This window comes from Zootoca vivipara, chromosome 9, assembly GCF_963506605.1.
Source record: "Zootoca vivipara chromosome 9, rZooViv1.1, whole genome shotgun sequence".
Taxonomy (NCBI): Eukaryota; Metazoa; Chordata; class Lepidosauria; order Squamata; family Lacertidae; genus Zootoca; species Zootoca vivipara.
This window is the reverse complement of record NC_083284.1, coordinates 71,209,111-71,226,764: the sequence shown is the minus strand read 5'-3', so window position 1 is coordinate 71,226,764 and position 17,654 is coordinate 71,209,111. Positions and strand designations below refer to the sequence as shown.

Sequence of the window (17,654 nt, the reverse complement as noted above, 5' to 3'; positions counted from 1 at the left end):
TGTGTTCTTTAACCATGATGCCAATGCTATAGATCAGGCACCCCCAAACTTTGGCCCTCCAGATGTTTTGGACTACAATTCCCATCATCCCTGACCAGGTCCTCTTAGCGAGGGATCATGGGAATTGTAGGCCAAAACATCTGGGGTCCGCAGTTTGGGGATGCCTGCTATAGATAGTTCCAGTTGCTACCTTCCACACATTCACATACCTGTGGTTTATTTATTTTGGTTTTATTTTATGCCTGTATTTGTTTGACAGTGGTCAGTAATGGTATATGGATTATGTATAGGTGGCGCTGTGGTTAAACCACTTAGCCTGGGGCTTGCTGATCAGAAGGTCAGCGGTTCGAATCCCTGTGACAGGGTGAGCTCCCGTTGCTTGGTCCCAGCTCCTGCCAACCTAGCAGTTCGAAAGCACATCAAAATGCAAGTAGATAAATAGGAACTGCTACAGCGGGAAGGTAAACGGCGTTTCCATGTGCTGCTCTGGTTTGCCAGAAGCGGCTTTGTCATGCTGGCCACATGACCTGGAAGCTATACGCCGGCTCCCTTGGCCAATAATGTGAGATGAGCGCGCAACCCCAGAGTCGGTCACGACTGGACCTAATGGTCAGGGGTCCCTTTACCTTTACCTTTTATATTGTCATCAGACCCTATTTGCTAACACTATATTTTGCATAATCGTGTGCAAACTTTTTTTGAAATGCAATTTAAAAAATATTTAATTTTTTAAAAAAACAGATTTACAAAACATACGTGTGTGTGTGTATTTAGGAGGGGGAAGAGGTTCCAGAGAAGATTACAAGCATATCGAACCTGAGTCTGGAAGCGGACGTGAGGGCAGGCTGCATCCAGAATGACCTCCTGGGTAAGGATGCTCTTCTCGCTGATCTGAAGGGAGAAGGTCACACTGCCCCGCAGTCCCCCTGGCTGGATGATTTCCAAGGGTTTAAGGAGATGTGCAATGGTCTTCCTGAAAGGGATATTTACAAGGAAATCGTTGGCTCAGAGTTCTAGGCCACAAGGGAAGAATATCCAAAGAGCTTTGCTGGATCAAGCCAATGGCCCGCCTAGTCCAGCCTCCTGTTCTGAGTGCCAACCAAATGCCCAAAATGGGAAGCCCACAAGCAAGACCCGAGCACAAGCAAGACCCGAGCCCTCTCCCCTCTTGTGGTTTCCAGGAAATGGTATTCAGGAGCATGGCTGCCTCTGACGGTGGCTGTGGGAAGCTTTGTTCTGAGTAGAAGATGGTGCTTCTCCTCACAAGAGGGAGCACAAAAAGTCCGATAACCTGCTGACTACTGTAGCGTAAATTAGACAGCCCATATGTGAAGAGATGTAAACAAGTGTGTGTGAAAGGATATGGTCGGGAGAATCTGCTTGCTCTGGAAATGCAAGAAAGAGGAAGGATCTTTTCATCATATGTGGTGGACTTGCCCATTAGTAAGGGATTTCTGGGAGAAGATTTATAATGAACTTAAGAGAGTGTTGAAAAACACATTTATTAAGAAACCAGAATCCTTTCTATTGGGTATAGTTGGAAAAGAGATTCCCAAGAAAAATGTTAATTTTTTTAAATGTATGCTACAACGGCGGCAAGAGTATTATTAGCCAAGAACTGGAAGACCGAAGAATTACCAACAGTGGATGATTGGCAAATGAAAATGATGGAGTACATGGAACTGGCTGAGATGACCGGGAGAATACGTGACCGGGGAGAAGAAGCGACAGAAGAAGAGTGGAAAGATTTTTTAAAAATATGGTAAAATTGTATATTGAGATTAGATTTAGAAGTTTATAGAAACTGCGGGTTTGAGAATTATGTGAAGTAAATTGATGTATGAGAGATTTGCAATTGTAAGGAGTTTTAAGCAATGAACTGGAAATTGCTAAAGATAAAGGAGAAATGAACCGCAGATAGAGGGAACTCGATGAAGTCCCCTCATACAATGTTAAAGGAAAAGGATTTGGTATTTTGATTTTTGTGTTACTGTTATTGATATTTTTGTAATGTTGTTTTTCTTGTTACTTTTTTGTATATTATGTGTTTAAAGTTTTGTGTTTTCTCTGTAAAATCAATAAAAATTATTATTATTATTTTAAAAAGGAGAATCTGCTTGCTCAGACTGTATTAAGGAGGTGCCAAGAACGTTTGTCCAGGAAAAACTCAGCCTTGGGCTAGTTTGATAGAAAGCTGGGGTCGTGTTCCTGATGGTGAATCAGGCATCCAGCTCTGACCATGCAGGCACTTTCCCATTGAGAACGTGGCTTCATTTCCACACAGGTGCAAAGCTAAGGTGAGGAAATGTTTCTATGTAAGCCTATGCGATTTATAGGTTTGGAGACTCCACTTTTGTGGGCTCCTCGAAAGGCCGCTATTGTGATCAAATAAAGCCATTTCAAGCATCACAATGGTGTGTTTGCTGAAGAAATCCACCACACTACCTAGAAAAGCCAAAAGGTTTCAGGTAGCAGATTAGATTTCATTCCGTTCCATGCCTGCCTGCCTGATCCCATCAAATAAAGTTCCCTTACACAGAGGCAGACATTTCTCCACGTAGATCAGTACTGTCTATACATCCTTAACATGAGGATGTAAAGAAGAACGATTTAAAAAAATTATGTACGTGCGAGATTGTTATTAGAACGGATATGGAAGTGACCCCATGTACCTTCAGTAGAAGATTGGCGGCAAAAGGTTATGGAATACGTGGGAATAGCTAAACTAACAGGGAAAATTAGACAACAAGATGACAAAATATTTGACAAGGAATGGGAAAAATTTATTAGTTACATAGAGAAAACATTTTGAAGCTCTAAAAGGATGGACCAGTAGAGTGGAAACAAGTATTCAATGCTGGTAAATGATAAATACTAAAAATCTATTGAGTCGGGGAGTAGGGGAAAATGTAAATATGACAATAACAATGTACATATACTCTGTGAAATAATTTTTTACAAATCAATATTAGGTTAAGCAGTGCACAAAGTAATTTGGAATATAAGAAGACAGTAAGGAAGAAGGGAAGTCAATCAAACAAAAATGTATGGAAACACAAATGTTAATTTTGACAAATGGTGAATGTAAATGTGAGTTCAAATATACAGGTGTTGGTGTATATTTTAATTTGTAAAGGGTAAGAGGGAAACAGCAGAAAATCAATAAAAATTATATTAGATCAGTACTGTCTACACTGGCTGGCAGCAGTTCTCCAAGGTCTCAGGCAAAGAGGAGTCCCCGCCACCATCACTTACTACCTTCTAGCTGGAGGTTCTGGTGACTAAACCTGCAAAGCAGGATCTCTACTGCACTGAACTGTGGCTGCTTCCTTTATTTGCTCCACTAGTGAATTAAGCATTCCGTTCCCCTTTGTTTTCAGTCTGTTGGCCATCAGTTTCATTGGTTCCCTCCATGCCACTCACTGACGCTAAGAGGCAGGTCTGCACTGCACCCTCCTCCTTAGTCCCTTTTCCCTTTCCTCTGCAAAGGAAGAATGGCTATGCCTAAAGATTTTTCAAGAGAAATGAGTATGCAACAGAGAGAGGAGAACAGGAGTGAGAAGGGTTCCAAAATGCCAGAACATTCCTTACAGCGGTAAACATTGCTTACCCTGAGTTACATAGTTTTTGAGTTTTGAGCTATGCTGAAAACCTGCAGTATTCTCAAACAAAGAAATGTGATATAAAAGATATAAAAGGGAAATTTTGAAAATATATGTAAATAACAGCTGAGGTAAAGCGAGGCAAAAGAAATTATGCAAAGGAAAGCGGTATCCAAATAACAGGAAGTATTTTAGATTTTACCATTTGTGTGTTTTTTTCTCTTTCTTTCTTTTCCTTCTTTTTTTTTCTTTTTTCTTTTTCTCTCTCTCTCTTCTCTCCCTCTCCCCCCTCCCCCCGTCCCCTATCTTTTTCTTTTTCTTCTCTCCCCTCCATCTCCCTTATCTTTCTATCATTATGAATATTAATATATTATTTATATATGTTCAACACAGAATAGGTTGTTTGAAGTACTTGATATGTTCTCCAGACTACCCTGTTCGTGTGTTTCTTCCTATTTCTATCCCAATTATTTGATTAGAATGATGCTTATTTTTGATTATACTTTTATAATTTGCTTATAATTTGTTTACTTGTTTACTTGTTTATCTCTTTTTTGTATTATTCATCAGTTTATGGTTTATGTAACTTTTTAAAGAATGAAATAAAGTTTTTTTAAATTTTTTTTTTAAAAAAAAAAACAAAAACAAAGAAATGTGTTATTTCTTTTCTGGCCAGCACCTTTTTAATCTCCTGCCCTCGGGCAGGAGATATAGAAGCATGATAAGCCGCACCAACAGGTTAAAGAACAGGTTAAAGAACAGTTTCTACCTATGGGCCGTGAGGCTGCTGAATGGAAGACAGCAACATTGCAGCTGACGTTCGGGGTTGGTGGTCGTGTAACAAGGCCTGATAGTTTGTGGGGGTGGGGGGCTCGTTTAATCTCATTGTAAACAAGTGGTACAGTGACAATAAAGTATTTCTATTTCTATTTCTGTAAGACCTTGCTTTTGCTTATTTGTTGTATGGCCATTTCTCCCTACATGCTTGTGATACACCTGGTTATTTTTTAACAACACCTGGAAGTGCTCCAATGGCTTACACCAAATTGTGCTGTTGGTGCAAAGCGTGTGTGATTCTCTCTGACCGATTTGCAATTCCAGCTCTGTCTGTAGAGAGACTGAGTGGATGCCGTAACCTTTGCTGCGAAGAGAAGCTCTTCAGCATCCTTTCGTTACTTACAAGAAATCTCAAGCTGCAGCGTTGTGCCAAAAAGATGACAGGCAACCTACCTGGTCTCCAAGTGATAGTCCATGACATCCCAGGCATCCCAATACAATGGAACGTCATCAAATATCACAAACTGGTTAGCGCAGCAACCTTCGGGAACTGACTCTCTAAGGAGAAAAAGCACACCCTCAGAAGTGTCAAGGAATTGCATGGCTTGATTTGAGAACAAATATAACGTTCAGTTTTCAAAGTACCTCTCTGGATGTATTAAGCAAAGCGATGTCACACGCCCCAGAGTATCCAGACAGACCCGGACAACACCATTCTCCATGATGACAGAGCCATCCACCTGCAGAGGAAGTTTTAAGAACTAAATAAATGAAAAGGAACAAGAGCCGCTAGGAGGTCACACCCTGATGCCTAAGAATAAGGGGAAAAACAGGCTGCCTGGATTCGCCCGGCAGCTAGAGAAAGAGGGGCTCTAGCTCCCATCAGCCCCAATGGTCAGGAGTGATGGAAGTTGTAGTACAGAACATCTAGAGAGGCAACGGGATCTCCATTCCCAAGTCATGGAATTTGCTGCACTTTCATGTAACCCATTCTATAGAGGAGCCATCCGTCCATATGCCTCCTTGTTCTGAAACTACAGTGGTGCCTCACTTAACAAATGCCCTGCTTAATGAAATTTCCGCTTAACGAAAGGTTTTTTCTAGTGGAGGTTGCCTCGCTAGGCGAATTCGTTTTACGAAAAAATCATCTAGCGAATCGCAGTTTCCCATGGGAATGCATTGAAATTCAATTAATGTGTTCCTATGGGCAAAAAAAAATTCAAAAAAATTCAATGCATTCCTATGGGATTCGCTAGACGAATTTTTCGTTATAAGAAAAGACCCGTGGAACGAATTAAATTCGTCTAGCGAGGCACCACTGTATATTAAATCAAACCATACTTCATCAAACTTGTCTTTTTGAACGATTCCACCTAGAGACAGTTTACGGGATTTTTCTTCCAACAAGGCTACATGCCAAACCCTTGAGTACCAGCAGGCCAAACTAACTAGCTCAAACGTTTCCCAAAACCTTGCTCCAGACATCCTTGCTGCCATCAAAAGGTGGCAAATGAATTCCTTATTTTTTCTTTATTCAGCTTCAGAAAATAGTTCTGGAGCACCAGATATGAAGAAGGGACGAGTTTGATTTGTTATTAGAGAAATATCTTTGCCCAGAATTCCGCAACCTTGAGGCCGTCCCACCACATGTGCCCTCAGGTGCCCACCATTTGGTAGCCCCTCGGCATATATTATTAACTCCGGTTTCCTGGCAAAAGCCACAGAGAAGCTCACCTTTTTGGTCACTGTCACGGGATATGGAGAAGGTAAGGAATCTTCAACAACACAGTAGCCCATGCTGGGAACTGTCACCAAGGCTAAAGAGGTACAAAGGAGACAGGTTAACATTGAAGCAGCCAAAAGACGGGTGCATTTGCTAAGGTTGAGTCCTTCTACACTCCTCTGCACTGTATCTCACTCCCACCTGGGGACACAATGCATACTCAAATTAATGGGCATGACTAAAATAGGTCCATTAGTTCCAGTTTTAGCACTTCTTCTTGTGAATGCAACAATCCCTTTGCTTAAGAATATTCCAAGGACTCTGTAACGATTAGACACACTTTGCACACTACAATGAGAAGGACTTGCTATAAAGTAATCTATCTGTGTTGGCAAGAGAAAGTAATTAGTTACATTGAACTGGCCAAATTGACAAATTTGTTAAGGGGTGGTTTGAATAAAAAAAAATTAAGAATAATTGGGGGGGGATTGAAATATATATAAAAGAACATGGGATTAAAACAAATATCTTGTAGAACTCCCAAGAGGAAAACAAAGGAAAGCAGCAGAAATGTAAATAAATCTGAAGCTAGGGAGGAAAGGAAGGGGAAGTCGAACTGTGTAAGAAGATGAAAATTTGAAAATGCAGAAGTTAGGTTGAAACAACATTGTAGAAGATAGGGGCAAGTGAGTTTGAACTTATGTGATTGTTTATTTGTGTACTTATTTTGTTTGTATTTTAGTTGGATGTTTTGTTTTATACTTATTTTAAAATCAATAAAGATTATTTTAATATTTTTTATAAAAAAGAAATCTATCTATGAATCAAAAGGCCTGAAGCACTGTTGGCACCTAAGGTCTTGGATCCTCCTGGTCCAGCTTTGGGGATGACTTCAGTTCGTTTCCACGGCAACGTGTTGACCACAAGGATGCTCCCGTTAGACTCTTGACTGTTTGACAAAAGGCCTCCAAACAGAGACTGCACAGCATCTTTCAGAAGTTGAGATCCAGTATTGCAAATTTCTGGGGGGAAAGGATTTCCATTAAGGGGACTTTGCCCATCCAGAGTGAGCTAAAGCGGTAGCACATATTTTAAAAGGGGCAAGTGGGACCTGCAACAAAATGTTGCCATGCAGATGGTTCCTTTCCACAGCTAGAACCTGCCCTCTTCCCGGTTACTCTGTTCGAGTCGCCTTCTGTCCTGGTGTCACACACCCCAACTGCCAGTTAGCGTTCCCTGGGTTGCTTTGGGTGCCCGCCCTCCGAGATAAGCTATGGAACTCCCTCCCACAGGAGGCAGTGATGGCCACCAACTTGGATGGCTTTTAAAAAGGACTGGATAAATTCATGGAAGAGGAGAGGCCTATCGATGGCTGCGAGCCATGTTGGCTCTGCTCTGCCTCCAGTCGGAGGGAGCAATGCTTCTGAATCCCAGTTGCTGGAAACAGCAGGAAGGGGAAATACAGTGGTGCCTCGCTAGACGAAATTAATTCGTTCCAAGGGTCAATTCGTGTAACGAATTTTTCGTCTAGCGAGTCCCAGTTTCCCATAGGAATGCATTGAAACTTAATCAATGCGTTCCTATAGGCTCTGGGGGACTGGCGGCGGCATGCGACGGGGCTTCGGAGAAGGTCTCCGAAGCCCCGTCCGATGCCGGCTGTGTGCAAGGCAGCAGGGGGAGAAGCTCTCTTCTCCCAGCCACCGCCTTGCGCGCCTCCCCCGACACGGAACGCAACTTCGGAGGTCTCCGTGCAGGGGGTGCGGGGCGATAGGCGGCCGCGGGGGACGGAGCCGAATCGCAGCGGGCGCTGCTTGCCCTCGCCTGTCTTCCCCGAGCCAAGGGGAAGACAGGCAGGGGCAGCCGCCGCACTGCCGTGTTTCGGGTCCGTGCCCCCTGGCAAAGGAATATTAGCTGTCAGCTTCCCGCGCTGACAGCTGATCTTCCTTTGCCACTTTCTATGGCCGCGCTTCGTAAGATGAAGCGGCGGTCATAGAAAATTTTGTCGTCTTACGAATGCCTCGCGCAATGCAAAACTCTTTCGTTGGCGCCTGACCCAGGATGCTTGCGTTATGTTCTTATGAATATGAAAACAAATCAAGCATTACTACACCAATTCTAAAACCATCTGTGCTAGTGGTTCTCAACCTGCCACCACCTCCAAGACCACTTGAAAATTTCTAATGAACTTAATGTTCCTGCTGGAGCAACTATAATGCATTGTGTTAGATAAAAAGGTAAAGGACCCCCGACAGTTAAGTCCAGTCGCGAACGACTCTGGCGTTGCGGCGCTCATCTCGCTTTACTGGTCGAGGGAGCCGACGTTTGTCCGCAGACAGTTTTTCTGGGTCATGTGGCCCGCATGACTAAGCCGCTTCTGGCGAAACCAGAGCATTGCACGGAAACACCGTTTACCTTCCCGCCGGAGCAGTACCTATTTATCAACTTGCACTTTGATGTGCTTTCAAACTGCTAGGTGGGCAGGAGCTGGAAGCGAGCAACGGGAGCTCACCCCGTTACGGGGATACAAACCGCCGACCTTCCGATCGGCAAGCCCAAAGCTCAGTGGGTTACACCACAGCGCCACCCGCGTCCCTTGTGTCAGATACTGCATGGGTTTTTAATTGTATGTTTATTGCTTCTTTTATTTCTTATACTGTATTTTATTGCAGTATGCAGATTCTAAGTGTTCTTCACAGACATGCCACAGACCACCTGAATAAAGCTTTTGGACCACTGCTGGTCTGAGGACCAGGGTTCAGAAACCCCTGTTCCACGCTATAGTCATTCTGACAGCTCAATACCTGAAGAGAAGAAGTGCTAGATTCTTAAACCCAGTAAAATATTGGCAACATGTGTCTCCCTAGGAAGTAAATTCATGTGACTGGGGCTGCCACCACGAAGGCCCTGCCTATCGGGATGACCAATCTAGCGTATCCCCATAGCAGGCTGAGGCGCAGGGCCTCTTGAGGCCTCTCTCAAGGGCCAGGGTAAATTCATACCTGAATAGTATTTCATGGCATCCTCAGCTACCAGTTGGATACAGCTGCCTGGCAAGACATCATGGAACTGATTCAGAAGGAGGAGCCTGCCACCAAAAGGGGACAAAAATCAGGAGACCCAAAGGAAGAGAGGAACTAGCTGGCATCTATACAAAGCATTTGAGGGTCAGGGGTTCCACCACCATGTCAGAGTCCTCAGATGGAGAGCAGGCAGGATCCATGATAGGAGTGGGGAGGGAAAAGTTGGTGGAGGACCTTGCTTAGGATTTGGTCACCCTTTCTTCTACGCCAACAAAGCCCAACATGATCCCATATTCTGAACAGCACCAAATATTCACATTCAAAGTTGTACCTCCAGAGGTGCTGAAGCTCAGCAGAAGGGTACTTGAAAGAACTTTTCTGTGACAAAGCAAAGCTACTCAGGACCTCAACGTCATGGAGCAGACGCTCACACTCCCGATTCCCCTTCTTAATCTGATTCCAAAAAGGAGAAAACATTTACAGAAAACAGCAATGAACAGAAATGAGCAGGCACTTTATTTTTATGATTGCAAGTTGCTTTAAATTGTTTTCAGTAGTGGATTTCAATGCTGTAATTAATTATTTAACTGATGATGGTGATAATCAGATACTGATAAGCGGAGATTGCAAATTGCAATATTGCAACTCTACATATTTGTACCCAGATCCTGCGGCCTTCCGGACCTTGTTGGACTACAACTCCCATCATTCCTGGCTATTGGTTCTGCTTGCTGGAGCTGATGGGATGTGGAGTCCAACAGCACCTGGAAGGTTGTCCTTTCCTGTCTCACAAAGCAAGGTAAGCAGATGCTGCAGCAACTGACGAGAGGCATATACCAGGCACCCCCAAACTGCGGCCCTCCAGATGTTTTGGCCTACAACTCCCCTGATCCCTAGCTATGAGAACCAGTGGTCAGGGATGATGGGAATTGTAGTCCAAAACATCTGGAGGGCCGAAGTTTGGGGATGCCTGGCATATACAATATGATACGATAATCTTTATTGTCATTGTCCCATGCAGAACAACGAAATTGAACGTCTACATCAAACTTACACAACTATCAGCATAATTACCCCCTTAAAAAACTCTAATACCCCACCTGATTTACCCCCTAGAACCCTGATGCCCAATGACTGAATACAGACCCTCCCTCACAGACCATGAGGACAAACGTCTCCCAAGTTGAGCTTCTAAGGCAGGGGTCCTCAAACTAAGGCCCGGGGGCCGGATGCGGCCCAATCGCCTTCTAAATCCGGCCCGCGGACAGTCCGGGAATCAGCATGTTTTTACATGAGTAGAATGTGTCCTTTTATTTAAAATGCATCTTTGGGCTATTTGTGGAGCATAGGAATGTGTTCATATTTTTTTCCCCAAAATATAGTCCGGCCCCCCACAAGGTCTGAGGGACAGTGGACCGGCCCCCTGCTGGAAAAGTTTGCTGACCCCTGTTCTAAGGTGATCCTGGTTTTAGAACTTCGGCAACAGAAGCTTCAGAGGACAGAAATTTTGACTCTGAGCCAGAGGACTGTCTAACTGGCATTTTCCTGTGTATACTAACTAACCTGTCCGTGTGTGGTGTATGTGCCATTATGGAGTTCCAGAAACAGTTCGCCAACCCAGGTGCACAGCCGAGCCTTTTCCTTTTCCAGGGCAGTGAAAAGCTGGTCAGGTGTGGACATCTGAACCCTGCGAGGAGAGAAAGAGAAACCACCAGTTGTAGCGGGGGGGGGGGGGAGCTTCACACCCAGAGACCAAATGCCTCTCCATCCATCCGTCCTGGGGGTACTCAAAAGGCCACACGCTCTTTCCTCCAGGCCACGCCCCCTCACTGGCCCTGCTGCGCCACCTCCCGAGGTGCAGGAAGGTGTCCTCCAACTAGGCAAATGCTCGTCCGGATGCAGGGGGGGAGATGCAGAGAGACAATGAGTGTTCATCCAATTTTGTTTATGGGGGGCATTTATATGGCTTCCCACAAATCTTTTATCCAGCCCCATACCTTTTAGTGCATGTCCCCCCCCCCCGTCCATCTTCCTAACCACAAGAAGCCAGGCTTTTATTTCTCCTTTTTAAAGTGGGCTTGTCAGAGCAAGCAAAGGGAGACTGACCTTGGCAAGCCGTCTGTGTCCTTCATTCTCCTCAGCCTGTCCAGGATCTTCTGCGTTGGGCCGCCTCCTCCATCTCCAAAGCCAAAGAGAGCGGCACTGTGGTTGACACAACCTTTGTCCCTGTTATTCTTCACTGTTTTTAACATCTAGGGCAGAGGCAACAACGTGTATGTGATGACGTGACCTCTTTTCGCAGGATATCAGGATATATTTATTTATGTATTTTATTCACAAAACTCACATACAGCTTCATTGTAAAAGAAAAGTTTGCAAGAATACAGTGGTACCTGTACTTACGAATTTAATGCGTTCCGAACGCACATTTGTAAGTCGAAAAAAAATATAAGTCGAATCCCATAGGAATGCATTGGGAGAAAAAATTCGTAAGTCGAAGCAACCCTATCTAAAAATTCATAAGTAGAAAAATCCTATCTAAACCGCATCCAAGATGGCGGACGGAGCTCCGTTCGTAAGTAGAAACATTCGTAAGTAGAGTTAATCGTAAGTAGAGGTACCACTGTATAAGAGAAAACATTAACATTATTGCATTAGAAAAACTCAGTTAAAACAGGTATTTTAAAATATTATTAAAAAGAAATAAGACCCATGTATCGTTTACATTTCTGGATAGGCTTTCCCAAATAAAAATCTTTTATTTTTTTATTTTTTTATTGAGACACCAAAAAAGAAAAAAAACAAGACAAGAAATACAAACCAAACCATGATATGGACAATATTAATTACAAATCAATAAAACAAAAAGCGGTCCTTGGACTATGGACCCGACCTCCCGTCCATTCCTTATTTCAATTATCTATTATTTGTTGCCAATACACGTTTTTGCCTTAAATTAACTAATTAACTAATTATTGATTTATCTAAGGTTTCAGATCTTTCTTAAATCTACTAAAAAATTTATTCAAATGCTGCAACAGAGTTTAAACTACTGTAATTGTTTTTCAAATAAACTTTAAAGACTTCCCATTTTGAGATGAATTCCTGTTTTGGTTTAGTGGCCGCAAGAATTCTTATCGCTACAAAGTGGCAGAGTGATGAAATCCCTTCTATTCATGAACGGATCGAAACATTAACAGATTATGCGGAGTTAGATAGTTTATCAGAAAAAATAAAGGACAAACCAAATAAAAATCTTTTAAGCAGGGACTGAAAATAGTACAGTTAAGGTTGCTTGCCTGATGTCAGGAGGTAATACAGTTGATCCACCATACATGCAAAGCACAGGGCTCCCCCAGAGGGGGTACAATTCCCAGCACCGTGGACAAACTATGGTTTCCAGATCATTTAGTTCAGTAGAAATGGGAGTTCTTGGTAAAGTCCAGAAATAAACAGTAAATTAGGAAAGGAGATACTTGGCCCGCCCAGCCAGATATTTATTCCACCTGGAAATACCCTCTCATAGAAGAGCATTCACTTTGGCCCGTAACCGCATAATGCCTTCAGCAGTTCTCCAAGGGAAGTACAAACGGATCCCTCTATGTGAGAGATGGTGCCTGTGCGGATCAGGAGAAATGGAATCTATCGGCCATATGCTTTTGCGATGCTGCTTCTACGGGAGGTGCGAGGCGAGCTTATCCACACTATACTGGCAGAGCTACCTGGACGCTCAGATAATTTCTATATAGAGTGGCTTCTTTCCAGTGCTAACTCTAATGTGTCAGCGAAGGTAGCCAAATTCTGTGCTAGAGTCATAAAAATTCGGTCTAATCTAACTAGCAGTGTCCAAATATCTTCAGAACATCTTCAGGACCCAGTGTTATTAATTGCTGTAGTCTACCTCCCTAAGTGGTAACACTCTTTTTAATCAGTTTTCTTTTAAACAATTGTTAAAACCTATATTTATTGCCTATTTTTAGATTATTACTGTTTTTCTTTTATTGTTTTATGTATTGCATATTTATGCGTGCTGGTCAAGAACCGTAATAAATCAATCAAAACAGTAAATTGCAAGAACTCAGGCCAGAAGAAAAATGGATTTCAAATAAATCTTCACAAGGTTTTATTTGTGTGATGAGGAGTTCAAATAGGAGTCAATCCCAGTATTGAAGGCAAATAAAGATAAATTCCAGTAAAAATCAGGACAAGGCCCTGTTTTGACAATTCTTCGTCAGCAAAGATGCAAGTCTGTACCAAGTCTGTTTGCCAAATAAAACCTTGTGAAGATTTATTTGAAATTTTTCTGGCCTGAGGTCTTGCAATTTACTGTTTATTTCCAGATCATTTAGTTCAGGCATCCCCAAACTATGGTCCGCGGGCCGGATATGGCCCGAAGGACTCATTTATCCGGCCCGCAGCGACCCCCGCCACCCGCTCTTACCGGCGCAGCGCAGCATGGCTGCCCACTTCCGGGTCACAGGAGCACCGGAAATAGCTTGCACATATGCGCGTCATTTCCGCCGCACTTCCAGGTCGGAGGAGGCTTGTGCGCATGCGCACAAGCTATTTCTGGTGCTCCTGCGACCCGGAAGTGCGCCAGAAATAATGTGTGCACATGCGTAGGGCCGCGCGCTCCCCCACCCTCCGACCCGCTGCGCGATCAGCGCGGCAGGCACCGGCCCGAAGCATAGTAAGTTTGGAGACCCCTGATCTAGTCCACTCCCTTGCGATGCATTCCTTGCAGTTGCCAGGCTTCAGAAGTGCTAGAAACCCCACCCCAACTTGGCCTTCACTTCCTTCTTCCGGCAGGCAAGTGGCCTTCACTCACCTCCTCCACACGACCAGCCAGCCCATAGGAATCGGCGGGTGGGAAGTGGGCTAAAACCTGGGACCCGTCAATGCCTTCCCAGACAAAGGTGTTGTGCTGAAAGAGAAGATTGTGGCCCAGAGTCACATGGTTTATGGCAGGGGTTCCCCCTGGGAGGCGGTGGGACTACCTAGGGGGTGCTAAGAGGCAAGGGGGCTGCAGGGGGTGGGCCCCTCCAAGGGGCACTGATCACTTCACATTTAAAGATTTACTATTCTTATCGCTCGCAGAGCTTTTCCCCTTTCAATTGTGAGTTGCCACAAGAGAGCCCGTTATTGGTAACAGCTATTGATTTTCTTACAAACTAGCCACTGGTCATCTGTGGTGGGTGAAGGTTTGTGCATGTTTGTTAAGTAAAAAAAAGGTAAAGGACCCCTGACAGTTAAGTTGAGTCGTGGACGACTCTGCGGCGCTCATCTTGCTTTACTGGCCGAGGGAGCCGACGTTTGGCAGGAGCAGGGACCGAGCAACGGGAGCTCACTCCGTTGCGGGGATTCGAACTGCCGACCTTCCGATCTGCAAGCCCAAGGCTCAGTGGTTTGGTAAGTAGTTATATATAAATATTGTATCCTATAAATCTCCTTCACCCGTATGTTTTCATTAGCAAGAGTTTGTAAAAATATTTTTCGTGCACTAGTCTTTGCTATATTTCTTAGCTGCAAGATACATATATCACAGCATATATTTATTTTTTGAATACACGTGCAATTAATTGTTACTGTTTTTAATTTAACTGTGTTACTACCTTCCTTAGTGGGTCGTGCAAACAGCTATTCTGAATAATGTTTTTTGAAGGGGAGGGGAGATATTGAGGATGAGTTTATGGAACCAAGCAGGTGGGAATTGCTGATTTAGCACTATGTCCAAACCCTAAACTGTGGTTAATCTTAACTACTGTTGGTGGTGGCATCAGGGGGAGCCAGCTTCATAAACAATGGCTTGAATAATCCTATGATGCTTCTGGGCAGATTTCAACTGAGCAAGAACACCCACCCGGGCACCCCTTGGCAATGCAAGGAAATGCTATTCCTTGCTCAGTTTAAACTATTATAAACACTTTTTCTTGACTGAAAAACAGCAAAAAAAAAACTCACCGGGAAAGGGTTCACGAGGTTCCAGCTAAGCTTTTGCGTTAGAAATCGGTGGATCCCGCAGCCGTTCATCACTTGGGGCAGCTGTGCAGAGTAGCCAAACGTGTCTGGCAACCAGAACTGATTGTCCAGGAGAGAAACAGATGAAAGAAACAGCAAATGATGTGACGGCTGCCCTGCTGGCCAGACAACCGGTCCATCTCGCCCAGCAGTGTGGTTCAAGCAGTGATCCAGCAGGTGCCCAGGACAATCTCACTGGTTAGGATGCAGGAGAGGGCCTTCTCACTGGTGGCTGCTCTTTGGAAATCCCTTCGTAGAGTGGCTAGACCAGGCACCCCCAAACTTCGGCCCTCCAGATGTTTTGGACTACAATTCCCATCTTCCCCGACCACTGGTCCTGTTAGCTAGGGATCATGGGAGTTGTAGGCCAAAACATCTGGAGGGCCACAGTTTGGGGGTGCCTGGGCTAGACTGCTTCCCTCCTTGTCCTTCTGCTGGTAGGTGGAAACTATTCAACTGCTTTGGGAGACTAATCTTTTTTTTAAGAAAAGTGCTTTTAAATAGTGCTGTGCTGTTGTTACTATCTGTACTTTAATAGTTCAGTTTTTATACCGGGTTTTTTCAGTTTTTGATTTTTTTTTTACTTTTTTTTATTAATAAACAAAATAAACCAAAGATAGAGAAAATAAAATAAATGCTGTTACAGCAGGTTGAAAGCAGTATAAGTTCAACATGATCATTGAACTTTTTGCCTTGAAACATTACCCATTTTCCCATATACTTGTTAGGCTGGTTTGTATATATTCTTTTGTAATAAGTTAGCTTAGTCATAGTAACTATGAACCAAATTTTCTTGGTCATTTAGATATAGCAGGAGCTGTGCTTCCCCCCACCCCCAAATTCTTAGCTATTATGATATTTGCAGCACTGTTGTTTTTTTGTTTTAATCCTATTACAGTTGAATTACTGTACTTTAAAAATATTTTCTTGTTACAAAATTGTACACACATAAATAATAAAAATTGACATAACTAATGAAAAATGGGTCACGGAAGGATAAAAATGTAGGCATTGCGCGCGCGGACGTCACAGCCTTACTCCGTAACTGCTAGACCGTAATGTAACAAATTTGGCCACGACGTTCCATGCCCATCAGGGAGAGATCTGGCATAATTCCCCCCCCAAAAAAAACACCTTTCACACCTAAAATAATGATTAAACACAAAAAAGTGGCGCCCAAATTAGATGTCACCACCAGAAGCTCTGAAGACTCCAGCAGCATCCAACAGAAAGGCAGATCGCATGCTGCTGCCTCCAAAGCTGCGCCGCCAGATGACACCACAAAATTCCACAGCAACCAACTGAAAACAGTCCCAGCTTTTTCAATAGGCCGCAGCATTGCCAAGCAGGGGGAAAGGGTCCACAGGGATGAGGCACAACAAAGGGAGGGAGGGAAAACACATAGCCATGGGGGGGGGGAGAACCCTGAGTCAGCCAAAGCAGTGGGGGGTGGGTTGGGACAGGGAAAACTGAGTAGGCCGCAACATTGCCCAGTAGGCCACAGGCAAAAACAAACAGAATATGGGCCTTTCACAGGGTGGGGGAATCACAGGGATGAGACACAACAACGGGGGAGAGGGCTCACAGGGATGAGACACAACAAAGGGAGGGGGGAAACACATAGCCATGGAGGGGAGGTAGGACCCTGAGTCAGCCAAAGCAGTGGGGGGTGGGGACATTTTCAAGAACACACATGGGTGGAAGAGTTATTTTTGAAACTTACAGTAGGGGAGTCAGGGTTGGGACAGGGCAGGTGAGGGGACTCTGAAGGTCCATTTAACAGGAAAAGGTCCATTTAACCCAAAAACCCACAGCAACGCGTGGCCGGGCCAGCTAGTATTTAATAAAATCAAACCATACCGTGTAAAAATTATCCCTTTTCTCTCTCTCCACTTCCCGCCTTCAGTTTTTGTGACAGCTTTTCCATTATGCCTATTTGCCAGACTATACTATAACAATGATCATTAACCTTCATTAATTGCAAGGTTTACCAAGTTGTGGCTATTACCCTTCCAGCTGCTGCTAATAAATGTGTTATTATTTCCTTACTCCTCAATTGTTCCATATCTGAAATATATAAATTAAGTAAGGCTAATGATGGAGTCATTGGGATTGCCTGAGCTGTAATCTGAGATATCGCTTTAAAACACCCTTCCAAAACTGTTCTGTACACACACATATACTGTTCTGTATACACACATATATTGGTGTGTACCTGGAATTTAATTACTTTTGAACCATTGCCTTTGATGAGTGCCCTAAGGGCCAAACTGAGAGGGATTGAGGGCTGCATTTTGCCCCCATGCCTGAAGTTCCCCCCGCCCTGGGACCAAAGGACGTGTCTGGGGCTGGGAGAGGAGGCAAAGCATGAATGGGCACCTACCTCCAAGCAAAGCTTCCCAAACTCCTGCTGGAAGAACCGCTGTCCCTGCAGGAACTGACGAACCATGGATTCTCCACTGGGAAGGTTGCCGTCCTGGGGGAAGATCACAAACCTGTAACCCTGTGCAGGAA

At 44.1% G+C, this 17,654-nt stretch overlaps 1 protein-coding gene across 1 annotated transcript in view; it reads right to left on the bottom strand.

Annotated features, from left to right (window-relative positions):
- Positions 1-17,654, bottom strand: part of MAN2C1 (mannosidase alpha class 2C member 1) — a 43,400-nt gene that overhangs the window by 9,457 nt on the left and 16,289 nt on the right. The window contains exons 9-20 of the mRNA XM_035112383.2: positions 17,524-17,616; positions 15,084-15,200; positions 13,951-14,046; positions 11,229-11,374; positions 10,686-10,809; positions 9,454-9,575; positions 9,102-9,187; positions 6,954-7,124; positions 6,114-6,196; positions 5,025-5,119; positions 4,833-4,937; positions 817-973 (exon numbers count right to left, since the gene is read on the bottom strand). Of these exons, the coding sequence (XP_034968274.2) occupies positions 817-973; positions 4,833-4,937; positions 5,025-5,119; positions 6,114-6,196; positions 6,954-7,124; positions 9,102-9,187; positions 9,454-9,575; positions 10,686-10,809; positions 11,229-11,374; positions 13,951-14,046; positions 15,084-15,200; positions 17,524-17,616 (1,395 nt within the window). The remainder of the gene's footprint in view (positions 1-816; positions 974-4,832; positions 4,938-5,024; positions 5,120-6,113; positions 6,197-6,953; positions 7,125-9,101; positions 9,188-9,453; positions 9,576-10,685; positions 10,810-11,228; positions 11,375-13,950; positions 14,047-15,083; positions 15,201-17,523; positions 17,617-17,654) is intronic.